We start from the raw sequence: 24537 nt of genomic DNA, 5'->3' as shown, positions 1-24537 counted from the left end.
ATGGGGCTGTTAGTAAGTGACCGTAACAATACACATATTCGGGGCTGCTCCTTCGATCAATTTAGCAGTGTAGTAGATTTTCATTGGCCATTTCTGTTAAAAGGTTAATTCACAACCTTCCATGTTCAAAAACAACGATGTCCTGTTTACAATATATCAAGCTTTTTTAATAATAAAATATAACAATGTCTGCTCAACATTATATCCTTAACAACACATACATTAGCATATAGAACAATATAGCACTTTTATTAATTGAACAAAAAAGCATTTTTCTTCATAACTTCACAAATTCTGGTTGTCAAAGCAACATAATGTAGTAAGTGAATGAGATTTTAACATAGTTGGAACATCATAAGTTCCCGTCAATAACTTCTTTCACAGTGCCTTCACAAAACCTTTTTTCATTTGTCAGTTTAATTCTGTATTTCCATGGTAATGTACTGACAAACAACAATAACAAGACATGTCTCTGCATTTCAAGCTGAACTTGAGAAAAAAATCTAGTTGCAGCCAGAAGGTCCTAACTGAAAACCTATCACTCTTGAGTATGATTGGAAAAAAAACAACTTGTGGTCAAAGTTGGCTTTAAGGGAAGACATTTGTAAAGTAACTTCAATGACAGAAACTGCACACAATCCTGTCTTCAGAAACATTCCATGCTGAACAAATAGTTTTCCTACTGAAAGATCAATGTTGCATATGTATATAAAAAGAGAAAATGAAACTGGGCTAAAATCTCCCCAGTGTCTTATGAACAAAAGGTGTTTACCTGGCACATAATTATGCCCTCCAATAGACCGTCGGAGATAAGTGATTACGGTAACTTGCGTCGTTTGACCTTGACCTTTCACCTTACTCAAAAGCAACCATCATTTACTGATAACCAAATAACCTATATCATGGGATCATTATGACCAATGCCTTGCCCTCCATCTACCACTGACCCCACATACTTCCGTGGAGGGTCACTAACAAACCCAATATTTATCTTATTACATACTCGTTTCTATTCCCCGTTAAGGTACAGTGGTACTGGAAACGTCAATATTTTTCCATACACTGATGCCTGAATTTCATATCAGGTGCATGACGTAATTTAGTGCGTGTTGTTGCACTATTTTTTTTATTTAGTTCAGTATTGTCAATCCTATTCAGGCTATTGAACAAATTCATAATATTTACATTATATTTATACATGTAGATGCGTATGTAATAAAAAAAGTTATTATCTTTGCATCAGGAAATACGCACTTGTTCTTCAGTGGAAGAATATTGCACTCCTAAAGTCGTGTAATATTTTCACTGACGAACTCCTGCATATTTCCCGATACAAAGCTAATAACCTATAAATATTAATCGTATAACTAGAGATGCTTTTGAGAAAGGCGCATGTCTCCCACAACTGCCCCTATGAAAAATGTTAGTTTCTCTAGATGTTTTAGACGAGTGGATCCAATTAGATGGTCTGAATGAGTGGATCCAATCAGTAATTCAAGGATCATAAATCAAAAGTGCGTGGGCGGATTTGGCTAGTTATCGAACTTGGGTAAGGTCTTATGGCCAAACACATTTTGTTCAAGTTTGGTGAAGATCGAATGAGAAATGTTCGACTTAGAGAGCGGACAAGAGTAAACAGACGGATTTTTTCGGTAATTCAAGGGCCGTAACTCTAAAATGCCTGGACCGATTTGGCTAGTTATCGAACTTGGCCGAGGTCTCATGGTCAAACACATTTTGTTCAAGTTTGGTGAAGATCGGATGAGAAATGTTTGACTTAGAGAGAGTAAAAAGGCCGATTTTTCGATAATTCAAGGGCCGTAACTCCAAAATGCCTAGACTGATTTGGCTAGTTATCGAACTTGGCCGAGGTCTCATGGTCAAACACATTTTGTTCAAGTTTGGTGAAGATCGGATGAGAAATGTTTGATTAAGAGTGCGGACACGAGTAAAAAGGCCAATTTTTTCGATAATTCAAGGGCCGTAACTCCAAAATGTCTGGACCGATTTGGCTAGTTATCAAACTTGGCTGAGGTCTCATGGTCAAACACATTTTGTTCAAGTTTGGTGAAGATCGGATGAGAAATGTTCGATTAAGAGTACGGACATGAGTAAAAAGGCCAATTTTTCGATAATTCAAGGGCAGTAACTCCAAAATGCCTAGACCAATTTGGCTAGTTATCGAACTTGGCCGAGGTCTTATGGTCAAACACATTTTGTTCAAGTTTGGTGAAAATCGGATGAGAAATGTTCGACTTAGAGTGCGGACAAGCTTTGTGACAGACACACAGACAGACAGACAGACTGGAGTAAATCAATATGTCTCCAACACCACTGTGTGGTGGGAGACATAATAATATTTGTATTTCTTGTATTTCATGATAAATCAAAGAAAGACCTTGGTGTGCCCAATTATTCTTCAGTTATTCATTTGGGAAACCTTTTGCAGCCTGAAGCTCTTTGATCTAAAGTCCCTAAAAAAATTTGGATCATCACCTGATTCTTGGGTCAAAATATTCTCCAATTTATTGATCAGAAACCATTTGCAGATGTCAATTAAGTTTTCTTTAAACCCAATAACAAAAAGGCATCATCTACCAACAACAGGCAATTGTCATATGAAGTTACACAACCACTTTACGGAAACCATTTTGAATCTTGTGCTCAATGTGACCTTGACCTTTGATTTACCAACAAAAAATGAAAGGGATCATCCACTTTCCAGTCATCCTAAAAGTTCAACGGTCTCCAGTTATTTATCAGAAACCTGGGATTATCTTATGAAGTTTGATATTCATAGGCTCAAGTACTCCTAAGAGACTAACTGCTTGAAAATCTATTGGTTTACCAACAGACCAACATAACCAGTATGTGGTATACCCATTACTCTTGAAGTGGATTGTGAGCATACTGAACTACTTGAAATTTCATCTTCCTCACAGACCATTTTTGTATTGAAGTCTATTCATCTTCATGAAATGTCTTTTTAAAATTAACAAAATGAAAAAAAAACATGAATTAAATAGCGAAGTGACTTAAGTGCTTGCAAGAAAACAAGCCTGCGTGCAACTACATTAAGTTTTACATGTATTTCGCAAGTGCATAATTATTATGTTTGTTTAAAAGAATTAAAAAAGTGAACCCAAAATGACAATGGGTAATCCTCATTCAATTGTGTAATCTCCATAAGCAATTCTAGCATTTGCAATTGTAGCATTTTAGTGTCTTGACAGAAAGCCATGTGCTTGACGGACAACATCTACAGCCGAAGAATGCCAATATAGCAATGGGAGTATGTAGTTTTAAAACAAAATTGTCAATTGTCATTATGTATCTGTAACTGTATCTGATAATTTGTTCCCTAAATAATCTGTTTACTGTGTAAGCTAAATAACGGCAATGGTGAGGAGATACCTAACCCTTACCCTGCTTAATTTCTATAATGAACTTGTCCATCTTTCAATTTGGACAGTACCATTAACTGTTAAAAGGGGTGCATACCTAAAAGATTAAAGATTCTGACTGAATGGCGAACAGTGTAGATCATGATCAGACTGCACATATTTGCAGGCTGACCCATGATCTGCACTGGTAGCAAAGGCAGAATCAATTGGGGTCCGGCATGATAAGGGTTAAGAATCAAGTATACCGATTGCACTAAAATTCATCAAACGGCTTATCCAATACTGCGAAGCAAGCAAATCTCTTAACTCCAAATTCATCAAGTTTTCAAGAATTCAACCAGAACCTGCAACACTGGTCGAATTATCTTGGCCACTTTTACCATACATTAATTTTTGTTTCGCCGATAACTTAATATTTTTACTATAAAATTATCACGTCAGGTACTATCAGGTATCAGCCTCTATCAGCTGTAAATTTGGAGTTTCTGCCATCAGCTGACTATTTGGATCTAATGTCATACATTTACACTGGCAACCAGTCACGGAACATTCCACATGTTCTGCAAACCAGTCTGTGACATGGGAAGAATGGCCGCCATGACGACATGTCTGACACCAGGTGAACCAACTATCAAATGAAGATAACTTTCCTTCATACTCTAAAAAAGAGAAAAAATATGTTGTTTATTAAAGGGCAAGGAATGCTTGACAATAAGTTTACGTTATATGAAAGCCATCCCCAAGCCGATCATACATCCCCAAGCCGATCATACAATGAAAGTTTTTTTAAAATCGGACTACTTTTGAAGAAGATATACAGTCAACATTGTATTAAGAGATCACCCAAGGGACTGCTAAGAAGTGGTCTCTTAATGGAATGGTCTCTTAATGAACTTCAGTCATATGAAAAGGAAAGTTTTTTTTAACTGTTAATGCAACTGTATTTATTATGAACATACATGTATGATTTCAAAATCTGTTTTATCTTCATGAACACTTGTCCAAGTCTACAAATCGTGAAAATTATGGCTACATTGTTTGTCAGTTTGGCTGATACAAAGGTTAATTACATTCAGTCACGTGCAAAAGTTGAGAAATTATTTTACAGAAATAAGTAAATACAGTTTAAATATATGTATAGAAATTTAATAAATCCGCCATTTGGTTTTTTGTTGTCATGGAAATGAAATGGCTGCCATTCTGATCAAATCCTTAAATGCTCATAACTTTCTCATTTTTATTCCAATTTTGAAAATTCTTTCACTTCTTTAAAATGATTTAAGAAATCATGGAAGACAGCATTAACATAAGAACAACATTGCCTTTCCCTTTAATATTCAAAACAAGAGGGCCATGATGGCCTTGTATCGCTCACCTGAGTACCATTGCTCAAAATGATATGATCGTTTCAAACCAATCTCATTAGAAGCTGCTAAGGTGTATTCATTTAGAAAAAAAATAAAGGGAAGTAATTTGTCATAAATTCAGTCAATATGTATCTTCATTGATTGTCCAAGTCCATCTGCTTCTGCTGACATAAATGAAATTTCAGATCAGTATCTTCATTAGTTACGGAGAAATACCCATTTTAATTTGGAATAAAGGGAGGTAATTTGACATAAAATCAGTCCATAGTTATCTACCCTGATTGTCTCAGTCCAACTAATGACAATAATGAAATTTCAAATAAGTCCTATAAGTACTTACTGATATAAATCCATTTTGATTACAATCACGGGAGGTAATCAGATATAAAATAACTCAGGAACATATGACTGGATCTGACAGATTCGTCATGGAATCGAAGATTTATTGTTGTTGAAGATATTTTGCAAGTTGGTATCAAATCAAACCATAAATGAAGTCTTTATATGGCTGCAAAAGCCAAAATAGCAAATTTTGGACCTTTAAGGTGCCATAACTCTGAAACCCATGATGGAATCTGGCCAGTTTAAGAAAGGAGCCAAGATCTTGTGGTGATACAAGTTGTGTGCAAGTTTGGTTAAAATCAAACCATAAATGAAGTCTCTATATGGCTGCAAATGCTAAAATAGCAAATTTTGGCCCTTTCAGGGGCCATAACTCTTGAACCCATTATGGGATCTGGCTAGTTCAAGAAAGGAACCGAGATCTTATGGTGACACAAGTTTTTTGCAAGTTTGATTGAATTCAAATCATAAATGAAGCTGCTATTGTGCAGACAAGGTCAAAATAGCTAATTCTGGCCCTTTCAGGGGCCATAACTCTGGAACCCATAACGGAATCTGGCCAGTTGAAGAAAGGAACCAAGATCTTATGGTGATACAAGTTGTGTGCAAGTTTGGTAAAAATCAAATCATAAACTAGAAAATGCTTTTGTAAAAAAGCGCATGTCTCCCCCAATGCAAAGTCCTATAGGCAAGAAGTCAATAGCGGTCAGGAGCGAAAGTCAAAGAGACACTGATGGTTGGCTGCAATAGGGATCATCTACTTGGCATGTCCAGTCAACCCCCTAAATTTCAACACTCGTGGCCTAGTGGTTCTCGAGTCACTGTTCAGGCTCCTGTGACCTTGACCTTTGATCAAGTGACCTCAAAATAAAAAGGGGTCATCTACTCTGCATGTCCAATCATCCTATTAAGTTTCAACATTGTAGGTCAAGTGGTTCTCAAGTTATTTCAAAAAAATGATTTTACATGAACAGGCCACTGTGACCTTGACCTTTGATAGACTGACCCCAAAATCAATAGGGGTCATCTACTCTGCATGTTCAATCATCTTATGAAGTTTCAACATTCTGGGTCAAGTGGTTCTCAAGTTACTGATCGGAACTAGTTATCAATGTTCAGGCCCCTGTGACCTTGACCTTTAACGGAGTGACCCCAAAAACAATAAGGGTCATTTACTCTGCATGAACAATCATCATATGAAGTTTCAACATTCTGGGTCGAGAGGTTCTCAAGTTATTGATCGGAAATGGTTTTCCATGTTCAGGCCCCTGTGGGCTTGACCTTCAACAGAGTGACCCTAAAATCGTTAGGGTTATTCTACTCTGCATGACCAATCATCCTATGAAGTTTCATCATTCTGGGTCAAGTGGTTCTCAAGTAACTGACCGGAAATGGTTTTCAATGTTCGGGCCCCTGTGACCTTGACCTTTCACAGAGTGACTCCAAAATCATTAGGGGTCATCTACTCTTTATGACCAATCATCCTATTAAGTTTCAACATTCTGGGTCAAGTGGTTCTCAAGTTACTGACCGGAAATGGTTTTCAATGTTCAGGCCCCTGTGACCTTGACCTTTAATGGAGTGACCCCAAAATCGATAGGGGTCATCTACTTTGCATGCACAATCATCCTATGAAGTTTCAACATTCTGGGTCAAGTGGTTCTCTAGTTATTGATCGGAAATGGTTTTCCATGTTCAGGCCCCTGTGACCTTGACCTTTAATGGAGTGACCCCAAAATCAATAGGGGTCATCTACTCTTCATGACCAATCATCCCATGAAGTTTCAACAGTCTGGGTCAAGTGGTTCTCTGGTTATTGATCGGAAATGGTTTTCAATGTTCAGGCCCCTGTGACCTTGACCTTTGACAGAGTGACCCCAAAATCAATAGGGGTCATCTACTCTTCATGATCAATCATCCCATGAAGTTTCAACATTCTGGGTCAAGTGGTTCTCTAGTTATTGATCGGAAATGGTTTTCAATGTTCAGGCCCCTGTGATCTTCACCTTTGACGGAGTGACCCCAAAAACAATAGGGGTCGTCTACTCCAGCAGACCTACAACCCTATGAAGTTTGAAGGTTCTAGGTCAAATGGTTCTCCAGTTATTGCTCGGAACTAGTTATCAATGTTCAGGCCCCTGTGACCTTGACCTTTAACGGAGTGACCCCAAAAACAATAAGGGTCATTTACTCTGCATGAACAATCATCATATGAAGTTTCAACATTCTGGGTCGAGAGGTTCTCAAGTTATTGATCGGAAATGGTTTTCCATGTTCAGGCCCCTGTGGGCTTGACCTTTAACAGAGTGACCCTAAAATCGTTAGGGCTCATCTACTCTGCATGACCAATCATCCTATGAAGTTTCATCATTCTGGGTCAAGTGGTTCTCAAGTAACTGACCGGAAATGGTTTTCAATGTTCGGGCCCCTGTGACCTTGACCTTTCACAGAGTGACTCCAAAATCGTTAGGGGTCATCTACTCTTTATGACCAATCATCCTATTAAGTTTCAACATTCTGGGTCAAGTGGTTCTCAAGTTACTGACCGGAAATGGTTTTCAATGTTCAGGCCCCTGTGACCTTGACCTTTAATGGAGTGACCCCAAAATCGATAGGGGTCATCTACTTTGCATGCACAATCATCCTATAAAGTTTCAACATTCTGGGTCAAGTGGTTCTCTAGTTATTGATCGGAAATGGTTTTCCATGTTCAGGCCCCTGTGACCTTGACCTTTGATGGAGTGACCCCAAAATCAATAGGGGTCATCTACTCTTCATGACCAATCATCCCATGAAGTTTCAACAGTCTGGGTCAAGTGGTTCTCTGGTTATTGATCGGAAATGGTTTTCAATGTTCAGGCCCCTGTGACCTTGACCTTTGACAGAGTGACCCCAAAATCAATAGGGGTCATCTACTCTTCATGATCAATCATCCTATGAAGTTTCAACATTCTGGGTCAAGTGGTTCTCTAGTTATTGATCGGAAATGGTTTTTAATGTTCAGGCCCCTGTGACCTTGACCTTTGACGGAGTGACCCCAAAATCAATAGGGGTCATCTACTCTTCATGGCCAATCATCCTATGAAGTTTCAACATTCTGGGTCAAGTGGTTCTCTAGTTATTGATCGGAAATGGTTTTTAATGTTCAGGCCCCTGTGACCTTGACCTTTGACGGAGTGACCCCAAAAACAATAGGGGTCATCTACTCTTCATGGCCAATCATCCTATGAAGTTTCAACATTCTGGGTCAAGTGGTTCTCTAGTTATTGATCGGAAATGGTTTTCAATGTTCAGGCCCCTGTGACCTTCACCTTTGACGGAGTGACCCCAAAAACAATAGGGGTCGTCTACTCCAGCAGCCCTACAACCCTATGAAGTTTGAAGGTTCTAGGTCAAATGGTTCTCCAGTTATTGCTCGGAAATGAAGTGTGACGTACGGACGGACGGACGGACGGAAGGATGGACGGACGGACGGACAGGGCAAAAACAATATGTCTCCTGGGGAGACATAATAAAGCTGCTATTGTGCAGACAAGATCAAAATAGCTAATTTTGGCCTTTTCAGGGGCCATCACTCTGGAACCCATAATGGGATCTGGCCAGTTCAAGAAAGGAACCAAGATCTTATGGTGATACAAATTGTGTGCAAGTTTAGTTAAAATAAAATCATAAATAATACCACTATTGTGCAGACAAGGAATTGTTGATGGACGCATGCACGCACAGACGACGCACGAAGGGTGATCACAAAAGCTCATCTTGTCACTGTGTGACAGGTGAGCTAATAAGGCAACTGAATGCTGAAGTATAATTTGCACTCTTCCAAAATGACAACTTCATGACACTATGATACCAAAATACCAACAAGAGGGTCATGATGACCCTGAATCGCTTACCTGAGTATATTGTTGGTATTTTGGTATCTTAGTGTCATGAAGTTGTCATTTTGGAAGAGTGCAAATTATACTTCAGCATTCAGTCACAAGCAAAAGTTTACGCACAGACACACGAATGACGTAGACCTACTGACCTAGTTTTTGACCACAGTTGTCCCAGTTTCAAACTTGACCTAGATATCATCAAGATGAATATTCAGACCAACTTTCATACAGATCCCATGAAAACTAGAGCTATCACTAAAGGTGATGAATGTAACCCCCGCATGCACTGACACAGTACATTGCAATTTGACACACACAAGATTGCACAATTATGTGGACTGTATGTATATAGACTGTATGTATACAGTATAGTAACAAAAAACAAAGTCCAATAACTATGCAGAATATTTATCTAAAAGAATGTAACATGCACCATGCACAACTAGGGTTGGTACTGATCACTTGTGTGAAGTTTCATTAAATTGTGCGCAAGGGTTCGGAAGATTAGGCACACACAAGATTGCATAATGCAGACTGTAAGTACATAGTATGTTAACAAGAAACAAAGTCCCATAACTCTGCAACTTTTGTCGTTGAAAGAACCTAACATGCCCCACGCACAACTACTGTTGTTACTGATCACTTGTGTGAAGTTTCATTCAATTGTGTCGAGGGGATGAGGAGAGATGGTGCGCACAAAATTGTGTCTATGTATATAGTATAGTAACAAAAAACAAAGTCCCGTAACTGCAATTTTTTTTTCTGAAAGACACTTACATGCCCCATGCACAACTACTGTTGTTACTGATCACTTGTGTGAAGTTTCATTAAATTGTGTCAAGGGGATGAGGAGAGATGGTGCGCACAAGATTATGTCTATGGACAGATGGACAGACAACCTGAAACCAGTATACCCCCCCTTACAACTTTGTTGTCGGGGGGTACAAATATCGCCTCTAGAGAGGTCACAAGGTTTTTCTATTATCTGACCTACTGACCTAGACTTTGAAGGCACGTGATCCAGTTTTGAACTTGAACTAGATATCATCAAAGTGAACATTCTGACCAATTTTCATGAAGATCCATTGAAAAGTATGGACTCTAGAGAGGTCACAAGGTTTTTCTATTTTTAGACCTACTGACCTAGTTTTTGACCGCACGTAACCCAGTTTCGAACTTGACCTAGATATCATCAAGGTGAACATTCTGACCAATTATCATGAAGATCCATTGAAAAATATGGCCTCTAGGGAGGTCACAAGGTTTTTCTATTTTAAGACCTACTGACTTAGTTTTTGACCGCAGTTGATCCAGTTTCAAACTTGACCTAGATATCATCAAGGTGAACATTCTGACCATTTTTCATGAAGATCCATTGAAAAATATGGCCTCTAGGGAGGTCACAAGGTTTTTCTATTTTTAGACCTACTGACCTAGTTTTTGACCGCAGTTGACCCAGTTTCGAACTTGACCTAGATATCATCAAGATGAATATCAAGAGAAATTTTATTAAGATGCAATGAAAAAAATCGCCACACGTGATCCAGTTTCAAACTTGATCTAGATGTCATCAAGGTGAACATTCTGACTACTTTTCATGAAAATGCATTGAAAAATATGGCCTCTAGAGAGGTCGAAAGGTTTTTCTATTTTTAAACCTACTGACCTAGTTTTTGACCGCAGCTGACCCAATTTCAAACTTGACCTAGATATCATCAAGATGAACATTCAGACCAACTTTCATACATATCTCGTGAAAAATATGGCCTGTAAATAGGTCACAAGGTTTTTCTATTTTTAGACCTACTGACCTAGTTTTTGATTGCACGTGACCCAGTTTCCAACTTGACCTAGATATCATCAAGATGAACATTCTGACCAATTTTCATGAAGATCCATTGAAAAATATGGCCTCTAGAGAGGTCACAAGGTTTCTCTATTTTTAGACCTACTGACCTAGTTTTGAACCGCACGTGACCCAGTTTCGAACTTGACCTAGATATCATCAAGATGAACATTCTGACCAACTTTCATAAAGATCCCATGAAAAATGTGACCTCTAGAGTGGTCACAAGCAAAAGTTTACGGACGCACGATGGACAACACGCGATCACAAAAGCTCACCTTGTCACTTTGTGACAGGTGAGCTAAAAATATAAATTTAAGAAGGTAAATTTACTTGATTTTAAGTTAGCTCATATCCCTTTCGAAATTAATGGCTATAAGGCATAAAGCACGGCAAAGTTGTTTTTTTTCCTAACTGACCCTTGATATGACACAGACTGGAGCTCAAGCTCGATGAGGCAAAGGTAATCCTTACTATGCCACATTCTGGATGGTGCTCCAAGTTTAGTCAGATATTAAGCAGAAAGGCAGATGTTTTCATACCTAACTTGACACAGATCAGAGTCATGGTATTCCAAGTTTGGTCAAATATGAAGCACAACGAGGCAAAAGTTTTCTTACCTGATTTGTCCTTGATTAGACACAGACCGGAGCCTGAGGGTGTTCCAAGATTTGTCAGACACAGAGCACAGCGAGGCAGAGGTTTCCTACATCCAGGACAACATGTAATCTACATTGAAACAAGAAATGGAGTTATTCTCATTTTATCACACAGAGAAAATTATTTTTAGCTTCATCTAGTGCTTTTTTACAAAATCATTTAAACAAGAGCTGTCGGATGACAGCGCGCTCGACTATTCGAAGAATTGATTGAAGAATGGGGTCAAAATATTTCCATAGATTTTCAGACAAAAGAAAAAAATGGATTAAACAAAAAATGTTCCTGTATTTGCGGATTTCGATTAGTCTTGCATTAAATGGCAATGTGTGACCATGATGGCAAATATGTTAAGTTATATGTTAGGCAAAATATGGACTTGTATGAAAAATTTAACTAATTTCCAAGTCCAAAAAGGGTCATAATTCAGTCAAAATAGTTGACAGAGTTATGTACACTTGCCTACAGATGGAAATCATGTTGATAAACTAGTGTTAAAAGTTTCAAAGCCACAGTTCAAATAGTTTTGACAAAAATTTCAAAGTCCAAAAAGGGCCATAATTCAGCCAAAATAGTTGTCAGAGTTATGTACTCTTGCCTACAGATGGAAATCATAATGATAAACAAGTGTTTAAAGTTTAAAAGCCATATGTCAAATAGTCTTGACAAAACATGGACATATACGAAAACAAAACCAATTTCCAAGTTCAAAAAGGGCCATAATTCAGCCAAAAAAGATGACAGAGTTATGTACTCTTGCCTATTGATAGAGACTATAATACTGAACAAGATATAAAAGTTTCAAAGCCATATGTCAAACACTTTACACAAAATATAAACTGGTATGAAAAACTTAGCCAAGATTTCTAAGTCAGAAGGGCCCATAATTCAGCCAAAATGCTTAATGGAGTTATGTACTCTTGCCTACAACTGGACATGGTGATGGTAAACAAGTGTTGAAAGTTTCAAAGCTTTATCTCAAAAGACTTTGTCAAAATGTAGACTGGTACGAAAAAACCAAGATTTCTAAGTCAAAAAGGGGCAATAATTCAACCAAAATGCTTGATGGAGTTATGTACTCTTGCCTACAACTGGACATGGTGATGGTAAACAAGTGTTGAAAGTTTCAAAGCTTTATCTCAAAAGACTTTGTCAAAATATGAACTGGTACGAAAAACTTAACCAAGATTTCTAAGTCAAAAGGGGCCATAATTCAGTCAAAATGCTTGAAAGAGTTATGTACTCTTGCCTATAACTGGACATGGTGATGGTGAACAAGTGTTGAAAGTTTCAAAGCTTTATCTCAAAAGACTTTGTCAAAATGTGGACTGGTACGAAAAACTTAACCAGGGTGTGACGCCGACGCCGTGGTGAGTAGGATAGCTCTACTTATTCTTCGAATAGTCGAGCTAAAAATCATGTACTGTGAAATCATTTTCATTCGCGTAGGATGAATTTTCGCGTATTTTGCGCTAGGACTGATGCGCAAATTTAAGACCGCGCTATTATTATTTTTAATTATGTTTTCATTTCTAAAATTGAAAATGCACAAATTAAAGCCCACACAAAACAGTCCTTCTTCACGTTTGCGCGAAATTTCATGCCAGCGAATTTAAATGATTTCACAGTATTTTGTAAAAGGCGAATCTGGAAAAAAAGTCCTGCAGAAATAAAAGCTATTGTTAACTAATATCAATAAAAACTTTTACTTATCCATGCTCCTAAAACGTATTTCATGGTTCATGGTTTCATTATAACTTAGCCTGATGGAAATATTTTTCATATGGCCTTGTCCAACATTTATTTCTTGTGTGTAAGTTTAATGACACCACAAAATTGTCAGTAAGAATGCTAAAGCTAGGCAATTATTTTCCAGCAAGCCGCCATCTTGATCTATTAAACTAAGGTCATTTAAAATTGATAATGTAATAAGATATTTAAAACACATGTTTGATGACTCAGTAAAAGATCACTGATCTGTCATATTGGCACAAGGAATGGGGGGTGGGCTTGGGCAATATCATGAGGCCTAGGGCCAATATGATGAGACATCTGGCCAACACCACAGACGCCGGATCAATTACAGGGTTATTTCTGAAAACATACATCTATAAACATTTTAGTAATTCATGTCTGTTTATCACATGCTACTGAAAAATTAAAAACTTTGTTTAAACAAGAGGACCATGATGGTCCTGAATCGCTCACCTATCTCCACATGACCCAGTGTTCAACTGAGTATGACATCGTTATTTCTATTATTTGACATAGTGACCTAGTTTTTGAGCACATGTGACCTAGATATCATCAAGATAAAAAAATCTGACCAATTTTCATGAAGATCCATTGAAAAATATGGCCTCTAGAGAGGTCACAAGGTTTTTCTATTATTTGATCTAATGACCTAGTTTTTGAAGGCACGTGACCCACTTTTAAACTTGACCTAGATATCATCAAGGTGAACATTCTCACCAATTTTCATGAAGATCTCGTGAAAAATATGGCCTCTAGAGAGGTCACAAGGTTTTTCTATTTTTAGATCTACTGACCTAGTTTTTAACCCCACATGACCCAGTTTAGAACTTGACCTAGATATCTTCAAGGTCAACATTCTGACCAATTTTCATGAAGATCCATTGAAAAATATCGCCTCTAGAGAGGTCACAAGGTTTTCCTATTTTTAGACCTACTGACCTAGTTTTTGACCGCACATGACGCAGTTTCGAACTTGACCTAGATATCATCAAGGTGAACATTCTGACCAATTTTCATGAAGATCCATTGAGAAATATGGCCACTAGAGAGGTCACAAGGTTTTTCTATTTTTAGATCTACTGTCCTAGTTTTTGACCCCACATGACCCAGTTTCGAACTTGACCTAGATATCATCAAGGTGAACATTCTGACCAATATTCATGAAGATCTCATGAAAAATATGGCCTCTAGAGAGGTCACAAGGTTTTTCTATTTTTAGATCTACTGGCCTAGTTTTTAACCCCACTTGACCCAGTTTCGAACCTGACCTAGATATCATCAAGATGAACATTCTGACCAATTTTCATGAAGATGCATTGAGAAATATGGCCTCTAGAGAGGTCACAAGGTTTTTCTATTTTTAGACCTAATGACCTTGTTTTTGATCCTACGTGACCCAGTTTCAAACTTGACCTAGATATCATCAAGGTTAACATTCAGACCAATTTTCATGAAGATCTTGTGAAATATATGGCCTCTAGAGAGGTCACAAGGTTTTTCTATTTTTAGACCTACTGACCTAGTTTTTGATGGCACGTGACCCAGTTTCGAACTCGACCTAGATATCATCAAGATGAACATTCTGACCAACTTTCATAAAGACCCCATGAAAAATGTGACCTCTAGAGTGGTCACAAGCAAAAGTTTACGGACGCACGGACGCACGACGGACACCGCGCGATCACAAAAATATATATAAATTCACCTACCTTTGGTCTGTTGGTTGGTGGCAGACTGCTGTAGGCACTTGGCCTTGACCTTGCCGCCAATGCCATATTGCACGCAATCGTTTTTCCGCAAAAGTTACAACTAACAAATGCCTGACTCGGCACTCGTGTTTTATCAACAGAATGTCGTATTATGTCAAATTTAGCCCTGAAACAGAAAATATAGGCTAGATGGTATTAAATGCCTCCGCTACTATTTTCTATGTAAAAATAACAATTCATAACATATTTTATCAGCATTTCTAGTCTTTCACTTCCTGCGAGACTACCCTGTCTTAAAGGTCTGTCTTTAAGCAATAAAACAAGAGGACCATGATGGTCCTGAATCGCTCACCTGTCCCAACATGACCCAGTTTTGAACTATGACGTCCTTTTTTTCTATTATTTGACATAGTGACCTAGTTTTTGAGCTCATTTGACCCAGTTTTGAATCTGATCTAGATCTCATCAAGATGAACATTCAGACCAACTTTCATACAGATCCCATGAAAAATATGGCCTCTAGAGAGGTCACAAGGTTTTTTCATTATTTGACCTACTGACCTAGTTATTGATGGCACGTGACCCAGTTTCAAACTTGATCTAGATATCACCAAGGTGAACATTCTGACCAATTTTCATGAAGATCCATTCAAAAGTATGGCCTCTAGAGAGGTCACAAGGTTTTTCTATTTTTAGACCTTATGACCTAGTTTTTGACCGCAGCTACCCAGTTTCGAAATTGACCTAGATATCATCAAGATGAACATTCAGACCAACTTTCATACAGATCCCATGAAAAATATGGCCTCTAGAGAGGTCACAAGGTTTTTCTATTTTTTGACCTACTGACCTAGTTTTTGATGGCACATGACCCAGTTTTGAACTTGACCTAGATATCATCAAGGTGAACATTCTGACCAATTTTCATGAAGATCTTATGAATAATATGGCTTCTAGAGATGTCACAAGGTCTTTCTATTTTTAGACCTACTGACCTAGTTTTTAACCACAGTTGACCCAGTTTCGAACTTGGCCTAGATATCATCAAGATAAACATTCAGACCAACCTTCATACAGATCCCATGAAAAATATGGCCTCTAGAGAGGTCACAAGGTTTTTTCATTATTTGACCTACTGACCTAGTTATTGATTGCACGTGACCCAGTTTCGAACCTGACCTAGATATTACCAAGGTGAACATTCTGACCAATTTTCATGAAGATCCATTCAAAAGTATGACCTCTAGAGAGGTCAAAAGGTTTTTCTATTTTTAGACCTAATGACCTAGTTTTTGACCGCAGCTGACCCAGTTTCGAACTTGACCTAGATATCATCAAGATGAACATTCAGACCAACTTTCATACAGATCCCATGAAAAATATGGCCTCTAGAGAGGTCACAAGGTTTTTCTATTATTTGACCTACTGACCTAGTTTTTGATGGCACGTGACCCAGTTTCGAACTTGACCTAGATATTATCAAGGTGAACATTCTGACCAATTTTCATGAAGATCTTTTAAAAAATATGGCCTCTAGAGAGGTCACAAGGTTTCTCTATTTTTAGACCTACTGACCTAGTTTTTGACCGCACGTGACCCAGTTTCGAACTTGACCTAGATATCATTAAGATGAACATTCTGACCAATTTTCATAAAGATCCCATGAAAAATGTGACCTCTAGAGAGGTCACAAGCTAAAGTTTACGCACGGACGCACGGACGGACGCACGGACGACGGACGCTGCGTGATCACAAAAGCTCACACTGTCACTTTGTGACATGTGAGCTAAAAATACTAAAAAAAATATGGAGTTGACCATAATGCAGTGAAACCATGATCATGTGACTTAGACACGTGATGAAAACGCTAATATTGCATAGGTAGACACTAGGAAATACCTACTTTTACCAAACAGCTTCAACTCAACTTTTGAAGCATATAATGTAGCTTAAAATCATCCGCAGACATTCCGCTTTACAATCAAGCATCAATAAAGCTTATATCTGGCATGAAAATGGTCTTTACTAGGCAGGAAAATTGCACTATATATCGATATGGACTACATTTGAGTGGACCACTGAGGCATATCCGGCTAATTACTACCTTCATGCATATATATATCTTAATCACACTTCTAGTGATTTATTACTGTAACAGTAAGCTAATGGTATTTAAACACACTTAAGGAAAACTGTAATTGATATCAGAGAACCTACTCTTCAAGCATACTGTATATACATTTATTGTATATAAATAGGAACTTGACAATGCCGTTTAAAAGAGTTTACTCTGAATAGTTCCAGGTTCAAAGAACTTCGAAGATAAAACTAAATGCATATTTTTTTTGGTTGTTAATTTATGTCTCCCTTATGCATTAATACTAGCTAAAACATGGTGGGTTTTTTTAAGGAAACAAAATTAGGAAGTTAATGTTAATATATGCAGAACACTAAAATTGAGAATGGGGCCATGCAGACTTTTATGCATAATCATCAAAGGGCCATTATTCAGTTAAAAATCTTTCAGCAATAAATCTGGTAAAATATGAAGGCAATAAAATTATAAGGCCCCTTGTAGCCATAAATCTGGAATATTATATAAGCTATAAGGCCCCTTTAAAGTTTCAAACGAATCCCACTTACAGATATTAGAAAAGAATACTAGAAAAAATTATGAAAAAAATTGTCTTTTAGGGGCAGTAACTCAACAACAAAAGAAGGGAATGCAAGCAGGCTGTACCCACTTTATGCACAACTAGGCTTTATATCAATTTATAACTGTACCAGCAAACCAGTTCAACATGCTCTCTATATACAGTGTACATTTATGTTCTCAGTGCCTTTGTTTCAGGGCGAAGGAAAGTAAATGACCAAAAACTGCAGTTTAAGAGTGGACTTTTTTCAGTTCTTTTTTCATTTCCTTGATACAGAGCTAAAACCTTATTTACATCTGCGAAAGGCAGATGTATCAATTAAAGGGAAGATTTCAATGTATTTTCTTCAATGAAAATTTTTGTCATTTTGTTTCCAACTCCTTTTACACACAACTAAAATAGCTTCGCCAAAATGACATACCTCTGGTGCCAGAGCTGCCATCTATCTAGTAATTCTCTATAGCTGTAAAACAAAATCCAATAAAGATCTATTATTTCCAAATTTCATATTTGAAAATATACACAACTTGCAGTATCTTCATAAACATAAAAGAACATTTTTGTGAGTGCCTGGTTTAAACTACAAACAAGAGTACCGCAATGCGGAGCAATATACGCCCAAAGATATGGTCTTTGACCCCTAAGTGTGACCTTGACCTTGAAGCAAGCCATCCGAAACATTCACTCTGCATGTTGTCTCAATGTGATGAACATTTGTGCCAAGTTTCTTTAAAATCCTTCAAGCAGTTCAATAGTTACAGAGCAGACACGCGACAATCATATGACCTTTGACCCCTAAGTGTGACCATGATCTTTAAGCGAGCCATCCAAAACATGCGTTCTACATGTTGTCTCAATGTAATAAACATTTGTGTCGAGTTTCTTCGAAATCCTTCAAGCAGTTCAAGAGTTACAGAACGGACACAAAACAAAGTCATATGACCTTTGACCCCCAAGTGTGACCTTGAAGCGAGCAATCCAAAACATGCGCTCTGCAACAACGCATGCCAAACTAAAATCTATTTCTATTCTAACATGTTTGAATTACACCTGGAAGGGATACTAATCGGGAATCCTTTTTAGGCGTAAATGGACACAATAAACCGGAATAGCCAAAAGTAGGTCAATTTGCGAAATGTGTTTTAATCGACCAGACAAAACATGGTAAAATCCTTCTTTGTTTATATAAAAGAAAATCTTAGTGTTAGAATAAATAACTCTACATTGTCAATTAGTACAATTAGTAAAAGATAATCAAACTGTGTACCTCTCAATCCAGGTTAACACAAGTTCATCTTTACTTAACTCACTAGGTGAGCTATATATAACAGCGAGTGCCGCTGTCTGCACATCACATGTATAATCCACGTATTTACTCAGTAACTGAAGACCTTCTTCATTTGTCAAACCTGAAAAAAAATATAATCAGAATGATTTATGGTAATGTGGAATTTATTTGGTACTAGTAATATTATACAACTCGGCACACCTGTTTGGAGTACCCATTTTTATCTGTTTTGGGGAGAGGGTGGGGGGAAAGGGCAAACCGATACCCTAATTGATCTGAAACAGGTATAAAAAGGTCTTACCCGATCCTTAAAATCAGATTCCATTAGCATTTTTTCCTTTCTATCTGCAATATGGTATATATTCTATTCATACAAGCAATGGGTTAAAATATTAGAAAACTGTAAGTATAATCCTAGGTTAATGCAGTAATCCAAACCAAAAACAGAAAAGAACATCTCACTACTTGAGATCCTACACAAGTTCACACAGCTTATTTTGGATATGTAAAAAATCACCATTCCACCCCCTCCCATCACCCAAACAAAATCCGGCCTGCTCAATTAGACCAACATGGACAAAATGCCCTCTTGTCCTTTTTTCCAAATAAATCCAAATGTTCACTTTATTCCATTTAGAATTGATTATTTTATTCATTTAACCCTTCTCCTGCTAAATTTCTATAATGAACTTGTCCATCTTTCAATTTGGACAGTACCATTAACTATTAAAAGGGGTGCTTATTTGATCAAAATGAGCAGGTGGGATTTTGTATGAGTAGTGGGAAAGGGGATTTTATCCATATCCTAAATATGCTGTGTGGACTTGTATAGGTTCTCTTTATTATTGAGGTAGTGATCAGTTTTTTTATTGCTTTTCAGTTTTTAGTTTTGATTTGTCCTACATTAAACTCATTTACTTACCAGTTAACAATATACCATCTAGATTGCCTGTCTCTTTTAAGTGTTTGGAGAGTTCACTGAGGTAGCTGGACAACTGAAATATTAAATTCATACAAAATCATTTCTCTTCTTTTCATAAAAGGAAAAGGGAATTATAACAAAATAAGTAATATATATAAACATAACTAGGACTGAAAGGCCAGATCGAAATTATAACATGGAACATATAAAACATTTTAAGGTATTTTGTGTTACAAATAGTTTCCACTTACTGGTGAATGTAACACTAACATATACTGAAACTTGACTTCAAAGTGCTTTCAATTCAATTTGTTATGATAATGCTATCCTGTAAATATCTGTTTGTTTCTTTTTGGTTTAACACCATTTTTCAACAGTATTTCAGTTATGTAACTGCAGGCATTAACCTAACCAGTGTTCCTGGATTCTGCACCAGTACAAGCCTGTTCTCCACAAGTAACTGCCAACTTCCCCACATGAATCAGAGGTGGAGGGTGAATGATTTCTGGCACAATGTCTTTTAACAAATCGTCATGGAGAACAACACCTCATCCTAGGATCCAACTCTCCATACCGAGCTAAGCAGACGGGCTTATCCTACAAACAAACTATGCAGATAAACTATGTGTTGTTTGAAGGTTGCTTATGCATATTTTAAAATATCTGCTTGTGTTTACACACTTCAAACAACATAATAACAGACATATACAGGCAACTGACTCGATGTGCCGACACATACCTTGGCATCATTTAGATATATACACGCAAATGCTACACGATCTTTTACAGCCATACATGGGTCACCTTTCTGAAATAACAAAATAAAACAATCCATCTTGATTGGACATGCATCTCAGTTAACAACAAAATGTTTAAAACAGATTGATATAGCTCTAAAATATCAACAAGAGCACCATCTGTGGGTGCCATCGCTCATCTGCAAGTGCTGGACAATATGTAAGAAGAGTTATAGTTCAGATTTTCTAAGTGCAAAATGGGCCATAATTCTGACAAAATGCAGGTTAGAGTTGTGGTATTTGGCCTACATAGTCCCCTGATGATGATACATAAGTGTGCAAGGTTTCAAAGCTATAGCTCTTATAGTTTTTGAGAAAAGGTGGACCTAAACAAAAAATTTAAGTACAAAAAGGGCCATAATTCTGACATAAATGCATATCAGAGTTATGGTTCTTGGCCTACGTAGTCCCCTAATGATGATAAACAAGTGTGCAAAGTTTCAAAGCTGTAGCTGTTATAGTTTGTGAGAAAAAGTGGACCTAACAAAAATTTTAACCAACGCAGACACTAACGCCAAAACAGACGATCAATTGATGACAATAACTCGTAGATTTTTTTCAAAACTTAGACATTTTCAAAAATCAGACGAGCTGAAAAACTACCAATTAATATCATTTATGTTGAAATTTTATGAGAAAAAGGGAAAGAGCACCTAAACAATATTTGTTATATATAGAATTTTTTTCACTGCATGACAAACATAGGCGATACATTTTTTGTATATTTTACCAAAATGTTTTTATAAAACTTTCTTTTACGTAACAAAACCTAACAAATGAAACTATTTTCTCAATACCGAAATAACTCACATTATTCTGGAGATGTGCCTCTTAAACAACAACCACACATTATGATAAGGCCTAATTATACTGAAGGAACCAGCACAGGAGCCATTTGGTCTAGTCATATAATGACTAGGTTACTGAACAATCATTTTTCACTTGAGCTGGCCATAGAGGTCAAATTTTAGTGAAATCTTAATTTCAGTATGAGCAGCGATACTAAATTTTGTTGTGATTTTGCAGTAACCAAATGTGGTAAGAAAAATACATTACTAAATATTGATTTGCATAACATAAACACAAATAGTCATCTTTCTCCAAATCTTTCCACCATGAAGGAGGTTGCTATCAATGAAATCACTAAATAAAACCTATGCAAAAACTACCCAAGGTACAGTATACTTTAAGCAAATGGGCAAAAGTAAAAGACCACTAAATATTTTCAGTACTGTTCAGTCCATGTCTTAATTCCAAACACCAAACAAAGATTGATGTGGCCCTGTATATTACCAGAACATCATCATAGCTGTCTTTATCGCTAGCAAGGAATGCAAACATTGCTCGGAGATACGGATGTTCTAACGTCTGACTCAGATCTGTACAGGTTTTACGCCACAGTGCATTCTTCTCCTCTGTAAAACCTGACAATGCCATGGCAACCATACTTAACACAGGATTTTCTGAAAATGATCAATATTCCCCAAAACAATGCAGAAGAAAAGTGTGGAAATATCTTTATCAGATACAATTAAGAAATAATGTACAGCAAAAATAAGTTTTAATGTTATTAATACAAGAAAAGAGGTTGTACGTCCGCGGAATAATTTCATGAGCGTGAACCCTTGTACTGTGTATATGAACAGAGTGCATTAATTTAAATAAAACACGATTTTTCTAAACATTATTTCAATTCTAATAACATATGCTCACTTTATCTCCCTATAACATATACTGCAATGAAATGATAAAAATTGTACAGCACAGAAGTGGAGTTCAGAGCAAAATGTCGCAATTTGAAAAGTCTCTTCTGCTGTCTCTTGACTCATAAAATAATAATGGACAGTTTTCCATCCAACCCTTGTACTGTGTATATGAACAGAGGCCTTAATGATATAATATACTTACAGCTTCCTCCTGAAGTCTCAACACACATGTCAATGATTATTTGAAATACTTTTATGACAGAAGTCAAACATTACTTGAAGTACCTTTAAGACAGAAGTCAAATAATGTGTTCAAATGATGTCTTAAACAAACCAATCTTGGTTTAATACCTTTAACAGCTGTTTCACAACTGAGTATTTTGACCGCTGTTCCTATTTTTAAGTTGAACAATGCAATGGCTGCTGCTCTCTCATACTCATGGTTCTCACTGACCAGACAATTCAAGAGTGATGACAGTGGGTCAATGGGATCATTCTGTTCCTTGCCGAACCAACACCATCCACAAAACTGCAGTGCCCGAGACCTGAGTTAAAAAAAGCTCTATTCAACAACATGTTTTGTTTAACAAGAACACAGTTTTCATACCAGAGATTAATAAAACTGATGAACTCTGCCTCGCCCCCCTGGGGGACTGTTTTTTCAACAACGCAATCTAATCTGTAGTCATTTGGTAAGGCTCATCCAGGGAACATTTTTTGGGATATCACTTTGAAAAGTTTCCTTTAAAGCCATACAAGGAAAATCTACCACATGTTGGCAATGTTTTTTCAAGAAATTTTCAAGAATGGCCTGGATTTGAAGGAATTTGAAAGGGGTCCACCAAAGGAACATTACACAGAAAGTTTGTTAAAACTGGCTTTGTAATTTACTAGATGTTCTTTAAAGAAACTGTGGACTACAAACAGACATCCATGGATCCTAACATTTCATGCTGAGGTGAGCAAAAACTATAATTTCTTGAAAAGAGATATAAATGCTTGTCAAAATTTGCCACAATAAAGCTTAGCAGACTGTCTGATGAAAAGATCATAGAGAATTTTCATCAGGTGTACGAAAAAAAATCACAAAAGTAAACAAGAGGGCCATGTTGGCCCAAAGTCATTCACCTGACCTTGACTCTTCTGAACTTTAATATATGTACATGTACGACACACTGTATCATAAATGGTAAGGACTGTGTTTAGTGTAAATCAGTGGCTCCGAAATGGGGCTTTGTGTCACCATCTGAATAATTTGGAAGAAGATCTAACAAAGCTGATACTGACAAAGTTCCATGAAAATTCAACAAGAAGTTTATGAGAATAAGACATTTGAAGGTTTTCTTTTTTTAACTCTAAAGACCCCCTAAAAGGGAGCCAAATGTCCAAATGTGAACAAATTTGGGGGAGGACTTTATAATGAAGCTACAGACCTTGCTTCACTTTTATACTGGTACACAAGTTCCCTATACTTGTCTGGCTTCACTTTTTATACTGACACCCAAGTTCCCTATACTTGCCTGGCTTCACTTTTATACTGGTATACAAGTTTCCTATATTTGCCAAGCTTCACTTTTATACTGGTACCCCTGTTCCCTAAATGTGCCTGGCTTCACTTTTATACAGGTACCCCAGTTCCCTATACTTGCCTGGCATCACTGGGTATGTCAGTTCTCTATACTTGCCTGGCTTCACTTTTATACTGGTACACCATTTCCCTATACTTGCCTGGCTTCACTTTTATACTGGTACACCAGTTCCCTATTCTTGTCTGGCATCACTTTTATACTGGTATGTCAGTTCTCTATACTTGCCTGGCTTCACTTTTATACAGGTACACAAGTTACCTATACTTCCCTGGCTTCACTTTTATACTGGTACACCAGTTCCCTATCCTTGCCTGGCTTCACTTTTATACAGGTACACAAGTTACCTATACTTCCCTGGCTTCACTTTTATACAGGTACCCCTGTTCCCTATACTTGCCTGGCTTCACTTTTAAACTGGTACACCAGTCCTCTATACTTGCCTGGCTTCACTTTTATACTGGTACACCAGTTCCCTATGCTTGTATTGCTTCACTTTTATACTGGTACACCAGTTCTCTATACTTGCCTGGCTCCACTTTTACACCAGTCCCTATGCTTGTCTTGCTTCACTTTTATACTTGTACACAAGTTACCTATACTTCCCTGGCTTCAACTTTATA

The 24537-nt window shown here is 37.3% G+C and overlaps 1 protein-coding gene across 3 annotated transcripts in view; it reads right to left on the bottom strand.

Moving 5' to 3' along the window:
* Positions 1–1507: 1507 nt before the first annotated feature.
* Positions 1508–24537, bottom strand: part of LOC123531465 (GATOR complex protein MIOS-like) — a 49344-nt gene continuing 26314 nt past the window's right edge. For all 3 annotated transcript variants that reach the window (XM_053517917.1, XM_053517919.1, XM_053517918.1), the window contains 9 exons: positions 22680–22873; positions 21916–22085; positions 20565–20633; positions 19826–19898; positions 18883–19024; positions 18037–18078; positions 14962–15127; positions 11461–11569; positions 1508–4063 (listed from right to left, as the gene is read on the bottom strand). In XM_053517917.1, the coding sequence (XP_053373892.1) occupies positions 3852–4063; positions 11461–11569; positions 14962–15127; positions 18037–18078; positions 18883–19024; positions 19826–19898; positions 20565–20633; positions 21916–22085; positions 22680–22873 (1177 nt within the window). In that variant the 3' untranslated portion in view covers positions 1508–3851. The remainder of the gene's footprint in view (positions 4064–11460; positions 11570–14961; positions 15128–18036; positions 18079–18882; positions 19025–19825; positions 19899–20564; positions 20634–21915; positions 22086–22679; positions 22874–24537) is intronic.

Source organism: Mercenaria mercenaria, chromosome 11, assembly GCF_021730395.1.
Source record: "Mercenaria mercenaria strain notata chromosome 11, MADL_Memer_1, whole genome shotgun sequence".
NCBI lineage: Eukaryota > Metazoa > Mollusca > Bivalvia > Venerida > Veneridae > Mercenaria > Mercenaria mercenaria.
The sequence above is the reverse complement of the archived record's forward strand: the minus strand, read 5'-3'. Positions and strand labels throughout refer to the sequence as shown.